A 23034-nucleotide genomic window follows, 5' to 3' on the forward strand; every position below is an offset into this window, starting at 1 on the left:
GCTCACGGGGAGCTGTAGGTCTTCTTCCTGCCCTTGTGGGTAGAGAAATATAGGCACTTTTCTGCCCATCACAGTACCTGTTGATATCTGGCGCACAGTGGAACATACTGTGATTTCCCTAGGACGACAGGAAATTCACAGCTCCCTTAAGTAGATGGTGCTTCTCAACTCATCACAAAAACTAAAGAACATGGCCAGTGGTCATCGTTCTTAGTCACCAAGAAACCAACACAACTGGATTGCATACTGGAGGTTTATACGGTAGAAATACCACTTGCAACGTTTGAAGGAAAATCCCCTGACATGTTATTCTGCCAGTCCACCTCCAGCAAACAAAATGACAGAAGATAAAAAAGGCACAGGAAAAAACCTTACATCCATTAATTCTCAATAGAACCAAAAACAATCAAAAGAGGCAACCCACCACAGAAAGGGAACAAAGGAGTAAGTACCGCCATAATCCTGACACTCCTCCTCCATGGCCACTATGCAAAACTCACTTTCCAGGGAGTGAATCTCTGCATTTGTTTCTAAAAGAAGCCCAAATATTCTTGCAAAATTTAAATGTTGGTAATTGATTGTAAAGAGTGTAGTAGATGAAGTGGCAAAGTTTTTCAAAGATTTGTGTAGTGTCTGGGAAAACAAATCCTTAAGAAAAAAGTAGAATCTGTGGTAAGAGGTACGGAATCAAGCCTTATTGGATTCATCTACCTTAAGGTGTACAAATATGCATCACACTTCATGAAGCAGAAGAGCAAAGGTACACATTAACATTTAAGACCCACATTAACAGGTCTTAAAACCATATCAAAATAAATACAGCATTATCCCCAAATTACCATTACTTCAAAATTATGTTTGGTCAACAAAGGCACAATAAATATATCCAATTCAACCAGCCTCATATTCTTGTGTGTGTGAATGTTTATGTAACACATACAACACACACAAACACACACACACACACATCTCCTTTCATCTATCAGATATAAGAGCTGTTTGTTTTGGAGGACATAATGGTTAATCTTTTTAGTTCTAAAAATTATTGGACAGGAAACCTAACAAGAGTAATAAGCTCCCAATTCTAACATGAATATTTAAGGTACCAATTAAGGCAAGTTTTCAGCCAGAAAGGGGTCAATTGTTAGCTTCTCAACAGCCTGAGATCTGGAATTAAAGGATATAAATGTGTTCTAATTTGTCTACAGGAAAAGGCTAAATATTTTGGTCAAAACAGATCTATAAAATCAAGGTCCTTTTGGCTTAAAAAATCAGACTCATTCAGTCTCATTCAGTACTGAGTATATCAGATAAACCATTCTATTGCAGTTCTCTTTCTGATACTATACCTGCTGGACCCCCACTTCCTCACCACAGCCAGCATGTGGTGAGTGTTTTCACATTCTTAACCCAGTGTGATTTGGTAAATTTCAGTGAAGTGTTTTTCATTGTTTAGCAGGGCCCCTAGTCTGGCTAAAATCTCAAGTTCAGTGATTCACATTTTAATTATCTCCAGAAAGGACAGAAACATTCAACATTTTAAAAAGTAAAACAGTGTTCTTCCATTTCTTAGTACACACACACACACACACACACACACACACACACACACACACACACAAACTGTAGTGCCAAAGGCAAGATTTTCACTTCTTAAGATGTTTTGTATTTGTCTCATTTTATAATCTAGACCTTTCAACCATCTACCTCAGTACAAAAAATCTGCCTTTGGGAATTTAAGCATGCAGTGAAAAAGTGCAGCGATTTTAAAAATTCTTTAGACTTCTATATACAACTGTAACAGGAAAAAGACCTTATGAACATTAAGGATTCATCAGCCACTATTTTTCATATACTCTATTTTAAAAATAGCCATTGGGAATCCTCTTTTAGGTACAATGCAGTAAGAATCAGAAATATTCCATGATCAAAATACTACAAATTGATCTCTGCAAATTAATGTTTTTTCAAGGGACAAATAAATTTTTAATATAAAGGTCAGGGTGGGGGCAACGCTACACACAAGGAATAAGGCCACTGAAAAAGCAATCAGGTTTATTTATTTATTTTTTTTTACAAGTGGCTGAGAAATCGACTTAGAAACGTCTTCAGTCACAGGAGCACTGTCTTTCACCGGAAGACCACACATGCCCTCACACACACACCCACACACTCTCTCTCTCCAACACAATCTGCATAGATCAGAACCTGTCCTAAAAAACACACACTTCCAAACTGACAGGTGACTTGCATTGGGGAATGGTGGGGTAAAGGGGAGGGGGAAGGCCAAGTGAATAAGGGGAAAAAAGGCATTAAATAATCACATAAAGCTGATTCTGGTGTCTGGTCTCCCACATTTTACGAGATGGACACAATGCCACAACCCACCAGGCAATTACTGTTCATTTAACAAAAAGTTTTGTTAAATGGCCGTGCTTTAGAACGTTGATAAAGGAAATCTGTCCATCGAAATCACACATCAAATTCTTATGCTCAGGTATTACTACTGCCGTAATTCTCCGGCTTTAACCTAAACATGAGGTAACAAACCTCTGAACTAGCTACTGGTAACAAAATAGGTTGGATAAGACACTGAGGGAACAGCTTCACATAAACAGTTCATATGTGAAAAATAATGACTCCCACCCTCTACACATCCCTTTAAAGATAGACCAAAACTTACATTCCTCATATGGACCTTCAATCTGTTCATTACTCCCTTCCTCATTAATGATACGAAAATGATAAAACATTCTTGGTAGGAAACAAAATGTAGAGGGGCAGAATGGGATAAAGGTAGTGAAAAATGAACCAACTACAGAGGTAACACTCAATCCTCAATTTTAGTACATGTGCAAATTCTACTTCTAAAAGAGATATAAAGAATTGGCTTTTAAAAACACTGCACTCAAAATAATGCTTCCAATAACCTTCAAAGTTTTAATTAAAAAAATCTGTGCTTATGGTTATGTGGGAATTTTGATCGTGTTCTTTCATTCTAGGTCATTCCAAATGAACTTGGTTAAATGTCTATAACATGGCACTAACAACACATGGGAAGGCCACAGCTCCTCTTTAATCCAATCAAATCTAGTTGACTGAGAACACTTTGGAGTGAAGGCATGTGGTGACTTTTTTTTTTTTTTTTTTTAAGTCTAATTAACCACCCAAATCCCCACATCCTCTCAGGGAGTTGATTTACCCTAGACAATCAAGGGCTCAGAAAGTCTACTTTTTGCTATAAATATAAAATAATTTGTAGCAGAAAAATATAGCCTCTCTAAGAAGTAGATTTCATTTTTCTTTGCTGACAAAATTCTGAGTTGGTTAGACAACATGAGTTACCACATAACTGTTGACCACAGATCAGCACCTCAAATTCCAGCTCTACTCAAATAAACATTAAAAAGCACTTTAGCCATCATCTGGTCAGGTATAAACGTTGGTTCCCTTCTTCCCCAAGGCAGAAAATTCATAATACAGTCAATGGTGACTGCCTTTCACGGAAGCGGGGTGGTGGGGATGGCAGCGCCGCGTCCTCCATTGCGCATGCGATCTCAAGATGGCTTCCCGGTGTGCGGTAGCCCCTCCCTCCGCAGCTCTGGTGTAGGCGGACTTGCAGCAGTGACTGAGAAATTGGAGCTGGGGTGAACGTGCAGTGTACTCCAGGCAACAGGAGGGTTGGGAACGAGGGGGGGGGGGGGGGGGGAGTTGCCTTCAATTTTATAAATTATGACAATACTTGGTATTATCAAAGTGATTGTTCACGGGCAGAAAGTGGGGTACAGTGGAGTCCTTCACAACTTATGCTTTATAGATGACCATTAGAATCTACTAAACAAAACAAGTATTTCCCCCCTAAACTTAAAAGAAAAAAAAAAATCATCCACAAAACCCTACACCAAAATTCATTGTTTAAAAAATTTCCTTCTGGGAATGGACTAAGGTGGCTACTGAGATGACATGAACTTGCTCTCAGAGCTGAAACTGCTTCTCCTCATTTCATTTGCAATTTGCATCCTGCTGGTTAAAAAAAGTATGGAAATGTTTCTAGACCACTCATACGCCCACTTAAGTCTACATTGCACTTCTGTCCTTTAGTTAGGAAAGGCAAGATCATCTCTGAGGCCAGCCTCCTCATTCTGCTCCTGCATAACCACCGTGTCCAACCAATGATCACTTAAGTTCTTGAAAGTTTAAGTGGACAAATGTCCTGGCCATCTCACGGTGCTTCTCTTCTCGGTTTGGTGTCCTGATGAGACAAACGTCTGAACTGTTTTTGAGGCTTTCAATGTGCAAAAAAGTTCCCAAGCCATCAAATCAACTTGGGCCTCCGTTAAGGTGTTTTGGTTGCTTGTTTTAGCCGGTGAAAACCCTGTCTTGTATAGTGCACCAGATCCATCAAACTGCTGTTGAGGGCCAAGGCACACACACTTGTGCTGAGCTGAGCAAAAAATTCTGCAAACAAAGCAAAACCAAAACTAAGCAAACACATTTTCATACACAAAAATAATACAGGAAACATAAAGAGTCAAAGTTCCGGCAACTGTATCCCTGCAATATTCTGTACTTCATCATGGCAAAAAAAAAAATCACGATCTACTCTAACGGCCTGCTAGTTCACACCCCTCTGCTAGACCAGAAAGGTTAAGAACTGAGTTGGTTTTAGAGTTGAATCCATAATGCCTGGCACAGTGGCTAGTGTTGGAGAATACCCTATTTACACTACTGGATCAGCAGGTGCATGAATCAGAACAAAACAAAACAATCCCAACATGTTAAAAGCATCATTTGTTTGCTAGGAAAGAAAGTTCTAAGAGGCTATGAGAAAATTAAGTGGCTACAGCCAGCTGGCCACTGCCTTCCCTGCAGCCAGGAAAAAATATGTAATGGCATTAATGTGGCATTTACATATACGCATCTCCTTAGTGGTCACTGGCACTGCCACGGAGCGGTCCGTCTAACAGCACACCCTATACCGTCTCCTAAATCTTGCATTTCTCCAGGGGCTGTCTTCTCAAAGCAGTCTCAAGAATGTTCACTATGCCGTATTTCTTCCGCTGTCGCTAACCATTTTTCTCAACGCACATTGAAAACAAGCAGGCAACTCCGTATTTAGGTTACACCACGCCATCTGTTGTGCCCGGAGACGGCCAGGAGCTTTCCTTCTTCACCTGCCTTGTCCCTGTGATGGAGTTTCAGTTCAGGCTGAAATAACAATGCCAGAACTCCTGAAGGCGCAAGGTGCCGAAACCATTCCTAACTTAATTTTGCTAAGATCGAGCCACAGAAATCTGGCTCCATGCCACCAGAGCTCAAGAAAGAACTGTGACTAGGTGATGGAGCAGAATGGCCAAAATGTGAAAAGAGTAAATACCTACACATTTCCTTTTCTTCGATAAAATGCACATAAAATACAAACCAACAACATCCTTCCCTCCTAAGCCCCCTGCCCCAGGAATTACCAGCAGAGCCATTTACCTTTATTCTTCCTCGTAAGGACCTCAGCCTGTTCCCAAAGATCAAAGGCGGCAAGGACATGGGAAGTGATGGTGACATAAGAAGATGTCATGTTTTGGATGGTGACAGGCATCCCACTGCTCCCTATGCTGCCAGCACTTGACTGGGAACCCATGGAGCTGGCAGAAGAAGGCATTGGGGAAAGAGGGGACGGTGTGCCTGTACTTCTGAAAGGTGAAGAAGAGAACTGGTTAATCATCTAAACCCACAGATTATGGATTTCTTGTCTCTGGGACCACGGTGCTAGTTACAAAGTTTCCGTGTGTATTAGCCAAAATGACAATCGCTCCCACCAGATCAGAGACACCCTTTCAATATTTGGGGATTTCATAAAATACAACAAAATGCCCCCTCCCCCCCATAGAGAAATTAACAGGACAGAGGCAAGGTGTCCTCCACATAATCAGGCAGGCAAATCTGGATTCTGAGTATGCCTACTCCATTTACACAGTCTACCCCCTCAGCCCAGAAGCCCTCCTTTTCCCCACCCTCAATTCCAACTTCTACTAAGACAATGCTTCCCTGTGAAGATGGTCCTAACCTTCTATATATTCATTCTTTCATCCTCCCCATTTACTGAGTAAAACTCTGTACCCGGCAGTCTTCTAGACACTAGGGAAACATCATGGCTTCCTTTCGGCCACCACCTGAATGCGTCTCTTTGCATTTACCTATCAATTTATCCATTGCATTTATCACATCCCATTATACCCTTCTGTCTATTCCTTTTCCTTCCTTGAAGGCTGGGACCATTTCTTATCAACCTTCGCATTTCTAGCACTTAGCACAAAGAGTGGGCTCTTGACAAATATCTGAACCAATGACTGGATGAGGACAGGACAGCCTCTGAGGAGACTGAGCAAGAAGTATTATGCGTCAGGGGAGTCACAGTCTTCTCTTTGCTCTCATCTTGCCTGCATACCTGCACATACAAGTTAATGAGCGCCTTGATGTGCATCAAATGCAAAACACAAGGAGAACACTTACACATAAAAAGTAATGGGAAGATGGGCCAGTGGCAGGAGCCTCAAGACTAGGTATGTCTGCCCTCGGGGGGCCTGTAGGGACCCAAAGTGTCTCCAGGAGAGTGTGCATTTTGAAAGACTAGAGTGGAATCTCCATGAGGGCAGAGATTCCTGCCTATTTTGTTTACTGCTATACTCCCTGTACCTAACAACAAGGTCTGGTACAGAGGTGGCTTGCTATATAGTGACTGGACAAACTGAAGTTCTCTCAAATAATGTGTCTGACATCTCAGGGGTGAGGGTCATGAAAATTTTCAGAGATACGAAGTCACTTCTCAATCAGGACTTTTTTTTTTTGAGAGGCCATATGGGAATCTCTTGGGTGCGCTGGAAATGGGGCAACCTTCTAGGTGATACTCTTAAAATAGCAAAACTTACCAGAACTGGGAATTTTTCAAGGAGTATGACCAAATTTTTAAAAATACTAGGCAAGTGCTACAGGGAAGAAAATTCTATCTTTATTTTAAAAACACCTGCACAAAAATTTCTTTGCAATATATTATGGTACAGATGAACAATTTCAGTTCACAAGGTGGGGTAGGGTGTGTGTGTGTGTGTGTGTGTGTGTGTGTGTGTGTGTGTGTGAATTTACTTAGAACTTTCTTCATTCTTAATATCACTGTCACTGTCATAGATCCTAGAGGAGGTGGAGGGCATACAGTTCTGGATTGTTCTTGTTTACTGAAACACCAAGACAACATGCTATCTAGAGAGAGAAAAGACTGGCTCTGACTGGCTCTGCCTCTGTTTTGTTGTCAGGCAAATCTAAAGACCCTATGTTCTCTGTAATTATCTTTTTATATTACTCAATAAGCCAACACATTGACTTATAACTATTCCTTAAAAAGGTAGAAATATGATAATAATTTAAGTTTAAGGAGATTAGCACACAGATGTACACAATCTTTGCAAAGCCAAAGTCATACAGATGGTTGCAAAAGCAAGAAGTAATTAAAGAAATAACTCAATTTTGAAAATTATTTAAATTAGACTCTTCATTACCTTGCAACGCATGGAGATGGTGCCTGGGCAACTTTGAAAAAACTGCTGAAGTGTTCATTAAGAGCACGAGAATACTTTATTGCTATATCTTTTTTACAACGAAACATCGCCATGTTCAAAATGGATTGGCAACGCATGCTGTGGACATACACAGAAGTTTAAGTGAAGCATTACTACTTTACAGACACGAGTATCACCACTACAGAAAGCCATCTAACTAATCTCTTATAGCCTAAAGAACACACTGGGTTTTCCTCCTCTACACTAGGAAGAGTATCTTAACAATCTTACTACACTATTCACACTATCAGCAAAAGTAAATATTGGTGGAAAAACACAAATATACAAGAACATAATTGAAGTTACAAGACCAAACCATCTACTGAGTCATCGGTAACATGGCACTAGATGCCTTTCATAAAAAGTAACTATCACTAGGTTTAACCCCTTGACCACACCTCCTACTACTTTCTGGTTTTGTTCCACCTTTCATTATAATTTCCATGTTAAGAAAGCAAATTTTAAAATCTTTTTTGTAACAGCAAAAGAGGCAAAAGCAAATGCTATTTAGACAAAAAAAAGTACACACCATAAAACAGCAAGTATTTTCTCTTGTGGAGCTGAGGCATCTGAGAAGGATTTTAATGACATTATAAATCTATAGGAAAACATAAAAATACATCAGGTTAAACAAAAGCAGTTAGAAAATCCCAGGCACAAAGACATTTTACTATGTCTGCCTTAGCTTTCTGCTGATTTTCCTGAAGATGTGACGACATGAAAACCACGCAGAAAAAACCCCAAGGCTTTAGAGCAGTAATTCAAGCCATTCAGAAAAGCAGGCGAGGGCATGTCTCTTCCCTGGCCTGTCTACCTGCTGGAAACCACGTAGACTTGTGACTTGCGTCCTCACTGAGTCCCCTGCTGAAATGCAGATGATAAGGAAGGGAGCTTACAGTGAGCTGATAAGAAAGCCAAACTGGAAAAACCAGCCTCTCCCTGAAAGGACTGGCATTTCACAGTGAACCTGGCACAATGAGAGAGCCAGACTCAGTCACTCTGCTCTAGCGCATCATCTAGAAGTGCTACACCCTTAGTTTGGGCTCCAAGAAGAGGTCCTGGATCAGTTACTTTTTTAAGGCTCCCCTTTATTAAGTTGTCTTCATACTAAGTTCAAATGGATTAAAGCAATAAAGGAGAGGAAAGAGAAGTACTTAGGGAGATGGCAGAATGACTGGGCACTTACTTAATGAGGTCTACGGTTTCTGAGTACACCGAGTAAGCCGACTGGGACGCCGGGCTCTCCGACTCCATGGCGATCCCACACTCGATAAAGGACAAGGCGGCCTCCAAGTACTTAAAAGCCTTCCCAACCTTGTCTGTCTGCAGGAGGAGAACATGGTCGTTGTTAGACCTTTGTTTAGTTTCTCAAACACATTCTTTAACCTTCATTTCCCTCCAACTGTCTTAGTTTACTTATGGCCAGGGAAAAGGGTGAACTCAAAATGATAACCAAAAAGCCTGCTGGCTCTGACCCGCTGAAAACTTTCTTTTAGCAAAAATTTGGCAGGAAGATGAAAATAATGTTGTTAAGACTGTTCTCTCAAAATCTTAAACTACATATTCAAACCAAGGCAATAAGTCCCCTTGCTGTTAGTGTGCAATTACTCATTACATAATTTTCTTGGCAAATAGATTTTTCTACACATCTAGACTGATGCAGACACAAATATCTTTGTTATGTGTTGAAGTTTATCTTATAAGCAGTCGAAAACATTACGGTTTATGAGCATCTTAGATATTATGTCTAACAATAATAGTTTTATGTATTTTACAGCCAAACAGATTATCCCAACTTCTCTGGAAGTCAGGGTTCAGTGCACAAGGCTATCCCCTAGGCTAGCAGGGATAAACTTGCAGAGTCCCTTAAAGGGCAAGCAGAAATCTATGAATGAAATCAGATACTGGTGGTCACCCAAACCTGAAGGCATACTGTGTCACTTAATGCCCCCTCACTGGAGCGCAGCCAGCTCCTCTGAGGCTGTGATAAGCACAGCCTTTTCTCTACACTTGGCATCTGCACCACATGTCATAAGAGCAACTGATTAACATGACATTTCCAAGTTTGTAGCTGCTGCCAAGGCTTTCGATCTGATACGTTCAAAAAGAAGTAATAACAGCGAAGATGCAAGTGGAGTGGAAGGAGATGGTGACATATCAGCAAAGAAAGATAGTGTGGGGCTACTAAGTTTTTAAAATAACTTGGTTCTGGGGTGCCTGTGTGGCTCAGTCGGTTGAGTGTCTGACTTTAGCTCAGGTCATGATATCACAGTTCATGGGTTTGAGGGCCATGTCAGGCTCTGTGCTGACAGCCTGGAGCCTGCTTCACATTCTGTGTCTCTCTGTCTCTCTCTGTTCCTCCCTGGCTTGTGCTGTCTCTCTCTCAAAAGTAAATAAAAGTTAAAGAAGTTTTTGTTTTTTTTTTTTTTATATAACTTGGTTCTAAAATACTTTTTCTAGAGCAGGTAGGCTCAGAAAATTAGCGACAGAAAGAATAAAGATCAAAGTGGCAAGCTCCAGTGAATCAGCAGTAGAGGCTTAATGGTTTGCTTCATTGGTAAGAATTTAACTCCTGAAATTTATTTATTCAATGCCAACTCCTTCACGGAATTTCTAAGATTTATACTGGCCTTAGCCTATACACAAAAGAAACTATAGCAAAACAAGATGCCTCTTTGAGGTAACTATTTTCTAAGGCCATTAACGCAAATATTCCTGTGCCGGCTCCTGTGGAGCTCTGGAGACAGTGTTCCAGCAGTAGTATTCACACTTCCCTACTCAACAGTGACTCCAATGTGGAGATAAAATACACCCCTCTATATTCAGTTGTGAGCTTAACTCCTTGGAATCCAAAATGGACCTAGTTGAGACCTTGTGCCATTAAAAGAATATTACAAAAAAAAAAAATTACAAAGAGGCTGGTCATTCAGGTTTTTGTCCAAACCGGCATAGTTTCACAGCAAAATGAGCTGCTATTTATTAAAATGAGATTCAACAGGTATAAATCAGGACTATCCGGGGCAACCGGGGATACAAGGACAGCTTAGGTAGGGAGAAAGAAGATGTGCAACTGTATAAATAAAAAGAAAAACAAAGTTCCCTGTACTACTGTTTGAATAATGAAGGGATCTAGTAATGAAGGGACGCTGAAAGCATCCACTGCCAAGACAAATTTTAGATAACCGGCTGACAAAGTACTGAATATTTGCTCTTTTACAAAACGCAAAAGGTTCTGACAGTTCTGGCACCAACTTTGGAGAGCTAGAAGGCAGAGACTGGAAGAACACTGTCATTTGGTACAGAGTCAGACATCTTAATCTGACTCAGGCCATCCTAGTGACAGGGCAGCTTTGGAGATCGGTCTACAGAGGCTTGTCTCTGATCCCCTTACAGCACCCAGCATAGTAAGGACTTGATAAACATACTGCCCTGGTGAACAGGGCTGAAAAAAGGGTCTCAGTCCAGCCCTCCCTAGGCAGTCAGTCTGAGCAGAGATGTCTAGGTTGGGGTTGAAGAGCACCAGGCCAGGATCTCAGTGGCCACCACGGCCTGGTCCGACTGCGATCCCCATGGGCCTCTGGAATGTGTGGGTCGGTTTGTATGTGGGAGAACAGAGGCAACCCATGTTCTTCCCATGTGGTACAAGGTTCAATATATGGTATTGGCAGGGGTTTAGGTCTGGGGAATACGTTAAACAAAAGGCCCAGAGTCTCAGATGTTTCAACATAACAAAGGGCAAACATTATCTAATTATACTACAGCAGAAATGTAAAAGCACATTTAATTGCACATGCACAAAGCATCACTTTCCAGAAGTCCCAACAGCCACTGGGTAAAGAGAGCTCTTCTTTTAATTTGTTTAATGTTTTTTTATTTCGAGACAGAAAGACACAGAGCATGAGCAGGGCAGGAGCAGACAGAGAGGGAGACACAGAATCTGAAGCAGGCTCCAGGCTCTGAGCTGTCAGCACAGAGCCCGACGCAGGACTCGAACTCATGAACCATGAGATCACGACCCGAGCCCAAGTCAGACACTTAACCAACTGAGCCACCCAGGCGCCCCAAGACAGCTCATTTTTAAAAAGCATATTTACCAACAGTATAATCATTACCTTCATCTTAAAATTTTACCTAACAGCCTTTGGTCTGCATTCCCATGGGTTACTCTCTCAAAGGTTTTAATTTTGGAGGCAAACAGACTATCTCACCTTTTGAAATGTTTCAAGCTGAACATAAATTCATAGACTTTCAATAGCAGAACTTGTCTTTCACATCCAAAGAATTCATTCAGTGGCACAAGGAAGCACTCATGCATTAAATCAAACACTACCAGGTGGATTTAACTTCCATTCGTTTAGATATAAAACTTGTCACTAGGTACACTGTATATTCGACCACGCTCAGACTGAGTCAGAGAAAATAATTTCACTAAGAATCCCTTACCCCTTGTTCCTTAAGACCCCGTTGATCCCACTCACACTGTGGCCAATGTTCGCCCTGCCCCCACCCTCCCCACCCCACCCCCGCTGTTCAGTGAGATGGCAAACTACAGATAACTTATCAGAACACATTCTACCAAAGGGAAGAAGAGCCAAACTGACCATTAACTCTGCTCTTTGCTTCAACTTTTTGGCCTCCTTCATGTGAAAATCTGCTTGTTGTCTGAAAGAGAAGCAAAGATCAGGGGTGGGTCACAGGAACCTAGAAATTAAATTACTACCGGGGGCAAGAGGACTTAAGACTAAGAGGGAAGAAAGCAATGGGAGGAGACAGAGGGCAGAGGAGGGAGTCAGCAGAGAAGGGACAGAGGGAAAGTGAAAAAAGCAGGAGCGGTGAGCATCCAGGGTCTTACCTGTCAAGCTTCACTGGAGGCTTCCCTGGTTTAGAATTACCATTTGGCAAAGAAGGCACTAGAAAAGGATTTGCAGTATCTCCAGAAGATCCCTTTAAAAAAATCATCATACAGATCACACTCCAACAGTTAAAACCATTGACCTAAAGGTACCACCCCTCTAAATTAGACCAAAATAGTAGTTCAAAAAAGATGAAATCAAGCACTGCACAGTTTAACTTGGTTTAGCATTTTCCCGGCTAGATTCGACTGACACTGTAGGTTCTGATTATATTGAGGACTAAAAAGACAAGAATGTCCAGAAGAGATATTCAACAAAGCTAAACATAACATTTTCTCTTGGTCAATACACACATACACACACACACACACACACACACACACACACACACACACACACACACACAGGTTAGTGGGAAGAGAAGAACTTGTATTTGACTTGTATTTGAAAAGTGGCTAATTTTGTCCCATTATAACCAATAGTGAAAGTATTTGACATCAAACATCCAAACCGAGAACTAACCAGAGTAACCAATTTTTATTGCAAATCACCTGAGAGAAAATTAACACAAAAACGGATTCTGATTTTTCAACCTCTGAGTCACTTTAAGATGAATAAACTGATATCTAAACTTACATGGAATATTAACCATCTTTTTACTCTCCCTCTAAAAAGTAGAACTTTAAACACAAATAACTCACTGCAATACCACCACTGGGAACTTCTCTTACTGGGAATTTAAAGATGTATCGATGGACTCCGTTCCCTATGTCCCAGCAACCCTTGCTTACTTTGTGCTCTGTACAGCTTCCAGATCCCTTCCCCTCCACTCTTCTGTGCTTCGGAGCAGAGGAGTCTTTGTGGCTGCCCTTGCTACTACTGGCACTTTGGGGAGGGTCCTGGTCCGCTTCCCGCTTTGGCCTCTTTTGTGCAGGCTTGGCTGGCTTCTGGGAGGATGAGGACGAGGACGAGGAGGACACAAGTTGGGGGGAAAGCATTTCCTTCTTTGAGGGCTCAGAGGAGGGCCTGGGTGTTCTGGAAAGAAACATCACTCAAAATTGAGTTAAGGAAGAACACAAACCACACAACTTAGTTGTTTAGTTGTAAGATAAATGGCTGCTGACCCCAAAAATTAAGAAATCAGACCATGAAATCCATTCTTGTAGAAAGGCCAAATTACAGAGACTTTGGTGCCTTTGAAAGATCTAGAAAGGCCAAATTTCAGAGACTTTTGGTACCTTTGAAAGATCTAGTTCTATCTATGAACAATGGATTAAGTGGTGGAATTTGTCACTAAGCTTGCAGAGCCTGCCAGAGATCCTAACCTCCCCTAACCCAGTTAGTCTTATTAGCTACTCCCCAACCTGTATTTTTCTCTGACAAGTGGGCAAGCCCAGCTGCCACCTTCACCCTCCCTCCCTGACTCCCTCTCAAATCTCTGCTGGCTCCCAGCCAGTGACACTACGCACTTTCTTTTGCCGAGTCCTGTTGGGAAGCGATTTCTTGACTTAACCAGAGAGTGAATAACAATTACTTTCTATATTCATACCTTCTTGGAACTACTCCCCTTCCCTTTGGCCCTCTCTCTCCAAAGCAAGAGACATAGTGAGCAGGCATGTGCATTCCTAGTAATTGCTTCAAGAAAGAGCGCTGAACCCAGGCTCTCAGAGTTCAAGTGCTGGTTCCATCTCTCAAGAATTCTGTGACTACAGACAAGTCATCTTCTCTCTCTGTGCCTTGGTTTCCAATTCTGAAGAGTAGGGTAATAGCAGCACCTTTCTAGTTTTTATTTAAAATGCTTTTAGAAAGAAGCTGTTTCCAGAAGTTCTGGAAATTTTCCATTGTTAAAATGCCTTTGATAAACCCAAGTTTGCTGCTCAGTGAATTGCTAATTCCTAAAAGGTCCTTTTCCATGGACGAAAGCAACATCAAACCAACCTATCTGCACATCTGAGCTGGACGTGTGTGTTAATCCACTCCTACTGCAAGAGAGAAATGTTTTTGCCCAGTCAAACCCAGGAAGACTCGATCACCTTTCAAGGGTGTTGTTAATCTCTATACTCACTTTGTTTTAGAAGAATCTTTATGGGAAGATGAACATGATGGCTGTGACTTGGTTTCTTTCTCCAGTCTGGCTTTCTTGCTATCATGGTCTTTCTCTGTGTCACCCTATGAGTGCAGCATAACAAAGTACACAGTTATAAACACAGTCATGCAGACAAAACAGAAAAGACTACACGGCAAAGTAACGACAGTAATTAGACTTTCGGCGACATCTATACCACACAGCAGACTTACAGGTACCTACACCATGTGTGTGTCGGGAGTGGGGGGGGTGGAGGGAAGCAGACAATCTAGATTTGATGAGGTTTGTACTGAGACAAATTTCTGCCTGAGGAAGGAGTATTCTTCCCACCTAGGAAAGGGAGGATGTCTAAGTAATAGCTGACAAGAGTGATGGTCTTCAACAAATTACTGAAGTTTTTTAAACATAAAAGAATCAATAAAACACGCATAGTCGCAGCAATAAAAGATGATTTTATGAATGAGGGTATCTCCCTTTCTTTCACAAGAACCATCCACTTGATGCCTATTAATTTTTTTCTCTTATTACTTCTAATTTTTTAATGTTTATTTTTGAGAGAGAGAGAGAGAGAACGCACACGCAAGCAGGGGAGGGGCAGAGAGAGGGTCCAAAGCTGGCTCTGCGCTGACAGCAGTGAGCCCAGTGAGGGGCTCGAACTCACGAATCATGAGATCATGACCTGAGCTAAAGTCGGATGCTCAACCGACTGAGCCACCCAGACACCTCCCTTTTTTAAAGACTGTTTTTATATTTCTCTTTTTTAATATTTTTATTTATTTTTGAGACAGAGAGAGAGCATGAGCAGGGCAGAGAGAGAGGGAGACACAGAATCTGAAGCAGGCTCCAGGCTCTGAGCTGTCAGCACAGAGCCTGACACGGGGCTCGAACTCACGGACTGTGAGATCATGACCTGAGCCGAAGTCAGACGCTCAACCGACTAAGCCACCCAAGCGCCCCTATATTTCTCTACATAGATATGGGGACACATGTTTTTATTTTTCAAAAAATTTGAAAAAACTGAAGGATAAATATAATTTGAGAGAAGAGTGATGAGCAAAACAGATATTTAATTCTACAGAGACGCACGTAATCGCAAAAACACGTTTATACCAACTAAAGTACAAGATAAACATATGCAATCGCTAAGAGAGCAAAGAATTCTTTATTTGTCATTTGTCAACATGCAGACCAAGTTCACAGCAAGTCTAACACAGACCGAGTGACTTCGCAATGGCTTCCTTCCCACTGGTCTGGACTCACATGACCGCTCTGTGGGAAGAACGGTAAGCAGCAGTGAAGTGACAGGTGGGAGGTCCTTAATTCTGATGCACATTTAGAACCAAACTCCTCCCACTGTCAGTTCACCAAGAGAAATCTGGGACACGGCCAGTGAAACTAGGACAATCCCGAAAAAACCTAAGATCCTCTCTCAAAGCCTTAAAGGAAAAAAACATTCTTCATATTAACTGATTGTGGGAGGCCCTGGTTTTCACCACAGTCTCTCCTTCATTCCCTGAATTTCTCCAAGTAAAATGAATAAATTAAGAGGTGTAGGCTCAAGCTCTGCCCCAACCCTAACAGCCTGACCCTGCTCAAAAGATGGGGAAAGAGGAAAAACATACCCCTCCTCCTCCAGACATTCTGCAAACAAATGTGCCTAAGTGTGTACATGCATTCAGCCCTTCCTATCTCCTTTGGAAAAACAGTTTTATTTCCTGTTCCAAAATTGACCATAGGGGCTTAGAAAAGGTAACAGGTTTTTAATCTCTTGGTGTATGTACAAGTGAGATTATTAAAAAGGGTAAATATGGATATAGAAGAGAACTTAAATCCAAGGGAAAGCCTTTACCTTCCTGGAGGCTGATTCTGTGGGACCTGCACACTCTGGACAGCCCCCAGACAGCATCTAGAAAGAACCTGGACATGGGCAGTCCAAAGTGATTAAGTTCAAAGACAGTGAAAAAATGAGAAATGTAATTATTTTTATATTGACTAAACAATGAAGTAGTGATGTTTTGGATATACTGGATTAAATAAAAATTTTTAAATTGTTTTCACTGTGGGGGCACCTGGGTGGCTCTGTCAGTTAAGCATCTGAATCTTGGTTTTGGCTCAGGTCTTGATCTCACAGTTTGTGAGATTGAGCCCCATGTCAGGCCCTGTGCTAAAAACAAGGAGCTTGTGTGGGGTTCTCTTTCTCTCTGATCTCCTACCCCTGCGTGATACCTTTCTCAAAAACAGATATACAGGTTTTTTTTTTAAATTATTTTCACTGGTTTTTTTTTTTTTGGTGCTACATATATTATGTACATATATATATGTGTGTGTGTGTGCATATATATATATATATATATGTATATATATATATATATATATATATTTATTAGAGAGAAAGAGGGCAGGGAAGAGGGGCAGAAAGAGAGAGAGAGACAGATGGAGAGAACCTTAAGCACACTCCATATTCAGCATGGAGCCTGATGTGGGGCTTGATCCCATGACCCTGGGATCATGATCTGAGCTAAAAATCGAGAGTTGAACACTCAAAGGACTGAGTCACCTGGGTGAGGCTTTTTATATTTTTAACGTGGCTACTAGAACATTTTAAATTACATATGTGGTTTACATTGTATTTCTAGTGGACAGTGCTGTGCTACAGTTTTCAAGAGCCAATCTGCAAACTGGGCTCTGAACTTCCAATTAGCTAATGCAAAGAAGGAATAATAAAATGTACAGGCTAAATAAGATAAAAAAACAAACCAGCTGCTCAAAAATATAACTATTTATTACAGGATATTGGAGAAAAAGTATCTCGGGGGACCTAGTAAGGAGATAACGTGATGTAAATGAATAGCTACATCTAAAAGGCATAGCCGTTTCTCCTGTGACATTAAACACAGGCCAGCAGCAGAATTCAGGAGCACAATTCAGAAGAAATGAAAGGCACTGGCACATGCCAGGAGAAGCCTCCTGGGATTCTGCCCAGCACATGGATCCCCATTCAACAATTCATAATGGTAACACTTGAGAGATAGTCCACGTTGGCAGAGAAAAGAGAGTAAATTGGGAATGACTGGGTTAAAATAGAACCCTACTATCCTCCTTGTCAGTTAAGAACCTACTTATGCCTGGGGCATGGGGGTGGCTCAGTCAGTTAAGTGGCCGGCTCTTGATTTCAGCTGGGGTCATGATCTCACAGTTCATGAGCTCAAGCCCCGCACTGGGCTCTGTGCTGACAGTGCAGAGCCTGCTTGGGGTTCTCTCTCTCCCTCTCAATCTCTCTCTCTCTCTCTCTCTCTCTCTCTCTCTCTCTCTGCCCCTACCCTGCTTGTGCTTTAGCTCTCTTCCAAAAATAAATAAATAGTAAAAAAACAAATGAACCTACTTGTGCCCAAGAGTCTCTGCCACCAGTGGACCCAATGAATTCTCCTGAGTTTTAGATTAAAGGCTAGAAAGTTGGCAAGCAAACAGTGCAAGAAGATGGGAGATTTATCTTTGGAAAGTCACAGAATTTGCTAAAATATACAGATATTAACTTGCACGTGGAGTAGTTAGTAATACATACTTTTTCCAGTGGAAGGTGTTTCCAGGCAATTAATGACATTTAGGGTAAATTCCCAAGGCAAAATTAGGCATAAACTGTCCACAAGGTTACTTCCTTAAAAACAAAACAAACAAACAAACAAACAAGCAAAACCCACCAAACCCCAGAGGTGGAATGTGAGTTAATTTTTGTTTATAGATCTTCATGCTGCTTAGGACTATAAAAACAAAGTGGCAGACCTTATACACCACACATGAAAATAAGATTCATAATGAGTCAATCCTCACAGACCGGACATAACCGTGGCTTGCGCCAATCAGCGACTCAAGAGAACAGCCAAAAAACCCCAAGAAGTTACCACACAATAACTTCGACACAAGCATTTAACAACTGTGTTGGCACTTACTGGAATAATACACTGATTATATTGATGTGCAGAACTTACAAGCTGATAATATTCTTTAAGCTGGTAGAAAGTAAGCCATTAAACCAAATAAAGCAACATTCCCCTTCTGGTGATTTTCCTCGCCTGAGTTCAAGCCTGTGGGCTTGAGGTTAGTGTTTCTGTACACTATGCACTTGGAACCCTGTCATCCTCTGTCTGAAACAGTCACAGAGGCTTCCCCAGAGTAAGTATTTGTCCGGTGGCACAGAAAGCAAGTTTGGCAGCTGACGGCACAGCTGAAGCCCCTGGAAACAGGACTGCAAGACAAGTCTCAGGGGGTGGATTTAGGAAAGGGCCATTAAACAGGGAGCCAAGCAATACTGAGCGGCAGGAAATGCACACTTGAATTCCAAGACTGAAAAGGAGGCGAGGAGTTCTTAAGATTTTCCTGGGACACGAAGCCATTTGAAAATGAGACAAGGGGCACCTGGGTGGCTCAGTCGGTTGAGCGTCGACTTCAGTTCAGGTCATGATCTCACAGTTCGTGGGTTCGAGCCCTGCAATAGGCTCCGTGCTGACCACTTGCTCAGAGCCTGGAGCCTGCTTCGGATTCTGTGTCTCCTCTCTCTGCCCCTCCCCCACTCACGGTTTGTCTCACTCTGTTTCTCAAAAATAAATAAATGTTAAAAAAAAAAAAAAGAGAGAGAAAAGGAAAAAAAAAAAAGAAAATGAGACAAGAGCGATGCACTCCGTCTTCAAGAGGAAAAAGACGTCTCCTTTGCCCTTTGGCCTATTCACAGATCACCCCCCCTTACAAGGAACCCTTGTCTAAGGTCTGGGCTTCAGAAGTTCTCTTTTTCTAGAAGGATAAGCATCTCAAACAGGGCCTATATCTACAACAAAAGGAGGCTGCTGGCTGATGACTGGTTCCTAACTGACTTGTTTGCTTTTCTTAACCCGGTGGGTCAGGCGGCCAAGGATTATCTGCCAAATGGCGCTCCACCTACAAAGTCCAGTGGAAGGGCAAGCATGAAGACCATACAAGGAAGAGATGGGGACTGTGCTGGGCCAAGCTGGTTCCTGAAAAAGAACACCCCCAGGGCAGCCTCATGCCCACCCCAGCATCTGGCTCACCATCTATGTACCCAAAGGTGGCAGAAGGAACATGAAGACAGCTTTAGGCCATAAAGTTTCTAACAGGTAGAAAGATGGTCTACCACAAGCTTTGCTACGGCAGGGAAAGATGAGGGGCATCTGAGAGGGAAACTGATGTAGAAGGGTGTGGGGGGAGCACTAGAGTGGCAGGAGCAGGGACAATGCAGGGACTGGGCCAGGGATGACACTCTGTCAGTGTCCATACACTGCCCTTGAGCTGTAACCTTGTGCCTCTCTCCAGTAATCCCCCCACCAGACACCTGTGTACAAAAAGAAACCCCCAACAGGTGTGAAAGATAAGAGCATTGCTGGACTGGAAGGGGTCAGCACATGTGAGCTCCAGACCCACTGGTTGCTAAGCAGCCAAGCGATGTTAGAGCCGTCCTGGATCTCATCTAGAAAAGGGGGCAGCCGAACAAGGAACGCACAGTGTCTCAGCACTCAAACTACCAGACCGTCCTCTCCCTCAGGAAAGCAAAGGAGCTTGGCAAGCACCTGGGGGTGGGAAGAGTGGAGAATCTTCTGGGCAACTCAGGGACTTTCTGGGATGTGCCTTTGCACAAAGTTCACTAAGACGACGACACAGTGGTCCAATCAGCACCGAGAACGAGGGCAGGGACTTACGGAGAAGACAGCTTACGTTCACTGGGATAAGTACGACAGACAAGGAAAATTAGTCCACCTTTGGCCCTTCTTTTTGGTGAGGAAATACACAGGCACTAAGGTTTAAGACAGTCTTCACACCACACTCACATGGTCATGATGCAGAGTAACTAACAAGGCATGAAGTAATTAGATATCAGTGACTTGAGGAAACTTCTAGTTTCTTTATAGGGATGACTTTTCAAACCCTTGATGTTGAAGAAGAGTAACTGGGAATGTTGATCTCAATAGGTAGTTTAAGGAAAGACAGATCTTGGAGAGAACGAAGGGACTGAACCAACCATCCTCAAGCAATAAAAATGCACTACATTCCCTAACTTCCTTTACCCATTCTCCAAAACTGACATAAATGATAGCTCTGAAATTGTATTTCACGAAATGCCAAAGCTTCTTGGTCCGTAAAGCAGCTATTAAGAGAAAGGAAAAGACAGCCTTGAATGAATATACCTCCTTGTTCAGACATATGTCTACACCATGGTTAGGACCTGCTGGCATTTCATTTGAAAGATGATCTATACAATGATTGAAATTAAATGAGATACTGTCAACAAAAGTGCCTAGAATAAAACTTAACTCACGCATGGAGCTTTGTGCGTGTTAAGTATGTTGTTAAATGCTCTCAATTGCACTAGACTGGTTGTATTTCTTATATTGTGCTTCTTGACTTTCATTTTTCTTCCAAGTCTGAGCAACATAAGCTTGGTTTACAAATTATATAAATGAAAACATAAGTTGTGTTTTAAATTCTAGTTCTTTTTGTTTTTAATGTTTTATTTATTTTTGAGAGAGAGCGTGAGCAGGGCAGGAGCACAGAGAGGGGGACAGAGGATCCAAAGCGGGCTCTGCATTGACAGCACAGAGCCTGATGCAGGGCTCGAACTATGAACCGGGAGATGATGACCTGAGCTGAAGTCGGATGCTCAACCGACTGAGCCACCCAGGCGCGCCCCCTAAATCCTAAACTGTAATCAAGTTGATGAAATTCTGTAGTTTATGTAAGGAGCACTCGGTCAAGTCATGCGTGTTTCCCCTAATTTTCTCCACTTCTCACAAACTGCTCCTTGCCCACTCTTTCAGGTGCCATATCTGACAGCTTCATCACAGCTACTGTCATCCACTGTAAGTCTTTAGGATTATCTTCTCACAATTTTAAGCCTACAGTGGCTTTAAGGATCCATTAACACTCTGAAAACAGTTGCTAAATTTTGCATCAGGAAAGGAACACACTGAATTTAAATGAAAAACTAAATTTCAGGGGCACCTCGCTGGCTCAGTCCAGTCGAGCATGTGACTCAATCTCAGGGTCATGAGTTCAAGCCCCATGTTGGACATGGAGCCTACCTAAAAAAAAGAAAAGAAAACACAAAAGAAAAGCTAAACTTCACTAATGTGAAGGATAAGGTACATTCTTCAAACTGCTCTCATTACTTCCGCAGACAGCTTTTTCTAGTGCTCCCACTTAAAATGAAGGCAATGAACAAATTTTCACCATCCAAATTTGTGGAAAAGCGCTCAGTCTTAAAACGAGAACAGTCTTGCCCGCCTTGGGGTCCAACCCCACATGCTGGAGGAGCAGCTACACTATGGGAAAGGCCACAGTCACGCTGCCCTGAACAAAGGGAGTCAATGGGGTCTCAACAGGAAAGGGGGAAGCCCGCCTGCAAAGGGAAGGATCTCAGGTTCCTATGACCAATATTCATACTACCTGGAACACAACAGGTATAAAAACAAAGGATCATGATTCTCTGATCATGAAATAAGTATACTGCTGAATTATTTTTACGTTTATTCATCTGAAAGCTTCTAACTAGTGACATCCGTTAGGTAAGGAATTCCTCACTGCCTAGATCCATGATGTTGAAAAGTGGCACACGGGAGGTACTTCTCAATCCAAAGAACTAGCTTTGTACAATCTTGGCCCTGTGGTATGGCTCTGCTCCAGTGGTCCCCAGCTCCACTAGACATAGGATTTAGGAAACACCAATGGAGGGAGGAAGGGAGGGGGACACAAACCTTGCCATCAGCATTAAAGGCTCCCTGGTGACCATCACATTGGTTCAGACCCCGATCCTATCAGTACCACAGCAGAGAGGCAAACTGTTCCCAGGGGCAGTTCTCTCTGCCGCCTGCCGAACACCCAAGAAAGCATGCATTTAAGATGGGGGGGGGGGGAGGGGGGTCATTATTTCTCCATCCTCTAAACAAAGAGATCAATTAGCTGCCCTGGTGGAGCAAGGCCAAGGGCTGGGAATGGCTTTTAGAGTGCACAGCTCATATCCTCAACAGGGAGAGCTGAGTTTCCCTTTATGGAGCTGCAAGCGATGCTTCTAGTTTTGTGCTGGGGTATGGACGGGGCTAAGAACTGTCCGGGGGAGCCTCCATTTCTAACATCCACACTGGGTTAGTAAGTATTTTAGAAGCCAGTATTTCTCCCCACTCCAGCTACTGCAGAAGGGTCACTGGAGACTAGACGAGATCATGGTGGCTGGAGGTTAAGTGATTAAAAGATTTCCCAGGAGGAAGGGGAGGTGAAGGAGTATATTTCTGAACCTTTCTCATGGGTATGAGATGCAGGCACCTTTTTCCTACCCAGAACCATCACAATTTTATCCGTGAAGTTTTACACCTTCAACACATACACATACCGTTTTAAGGGTTCTCTGACCTGGGACATGCCCCCTTCTAGCTGAAACAGCACCACCAATCGGCACTGGATCCCACCCCGCTTGACTTGCCGGCTGCGG

The 23034-nt window shown here is 42.4% G+C and overlaps 1 protein-coding gene across 9 annotated transcripts in view; it reads right to left on the minus strand.

Annotated features, from left to right (window-relative positions):
• Nucleotides 1-23034, minus strand: part of AFF1 (AF4/FMR2 family member 1) — a 265568-nt gene that overhangs the window by 14216 nt on the left and 228318 nt on the right. For 7 of the 9 annotated variants that reach the window (XM_045056117.1, XM_045056118.1, XM_023252950.2 and 4 more), the window contains 9 exons: nt 14526-14629; nt 13252-13495; nt 12460-12551; nt 12209-12269; nt 8794-8930; nt 8137-8205; nt 7548-7685; nt 5482-5687; nt 1579-4458 (listed from right to left, as the gene is read on the minus strand). In XM_045056117.1, coding sequence (XP_044912052.1) covers nt 4337-4458; nt 5482-5687; nt 7548-7685; nt 8137-8205; nt 8794-8930; nt 12209-12269; nt 12460-12551; nt 13252-13495; nt 14526-14629 — 1173 coding nt within the window. In that variant the 3' untranslated portion in view covers nt 1579-4336. Of the gene's footprint in view, nt 1-1578; nt 4459-5481; nt 5688-7547; nt 7686-8136; nt 8206-8793; nt 8931-12208; nt 12270-12459; nt 12552-13251; nt 13496-14525; nt 14630-23034 lie in introns of those variants that run through there. The other 2 variants (XM_045056119.1, XR_006596964.1) reach the window with 1 other exon arrangement.

Source organism: Felis catus, chromosome B1, assembly GCF_018350175.1.
Source record: "Felis catus isolate Fca126 chromosome B1, F.catus_Fca126_mat1.0, whole genome shotgun sequence".
In the NCBI taxonomy this organism is placed as follows: domain Eukaryota; kingdom Metazoa; phylum Chordata; class Mammalia; order Carnivora; family Felidae; genus Felis; species Felis catus.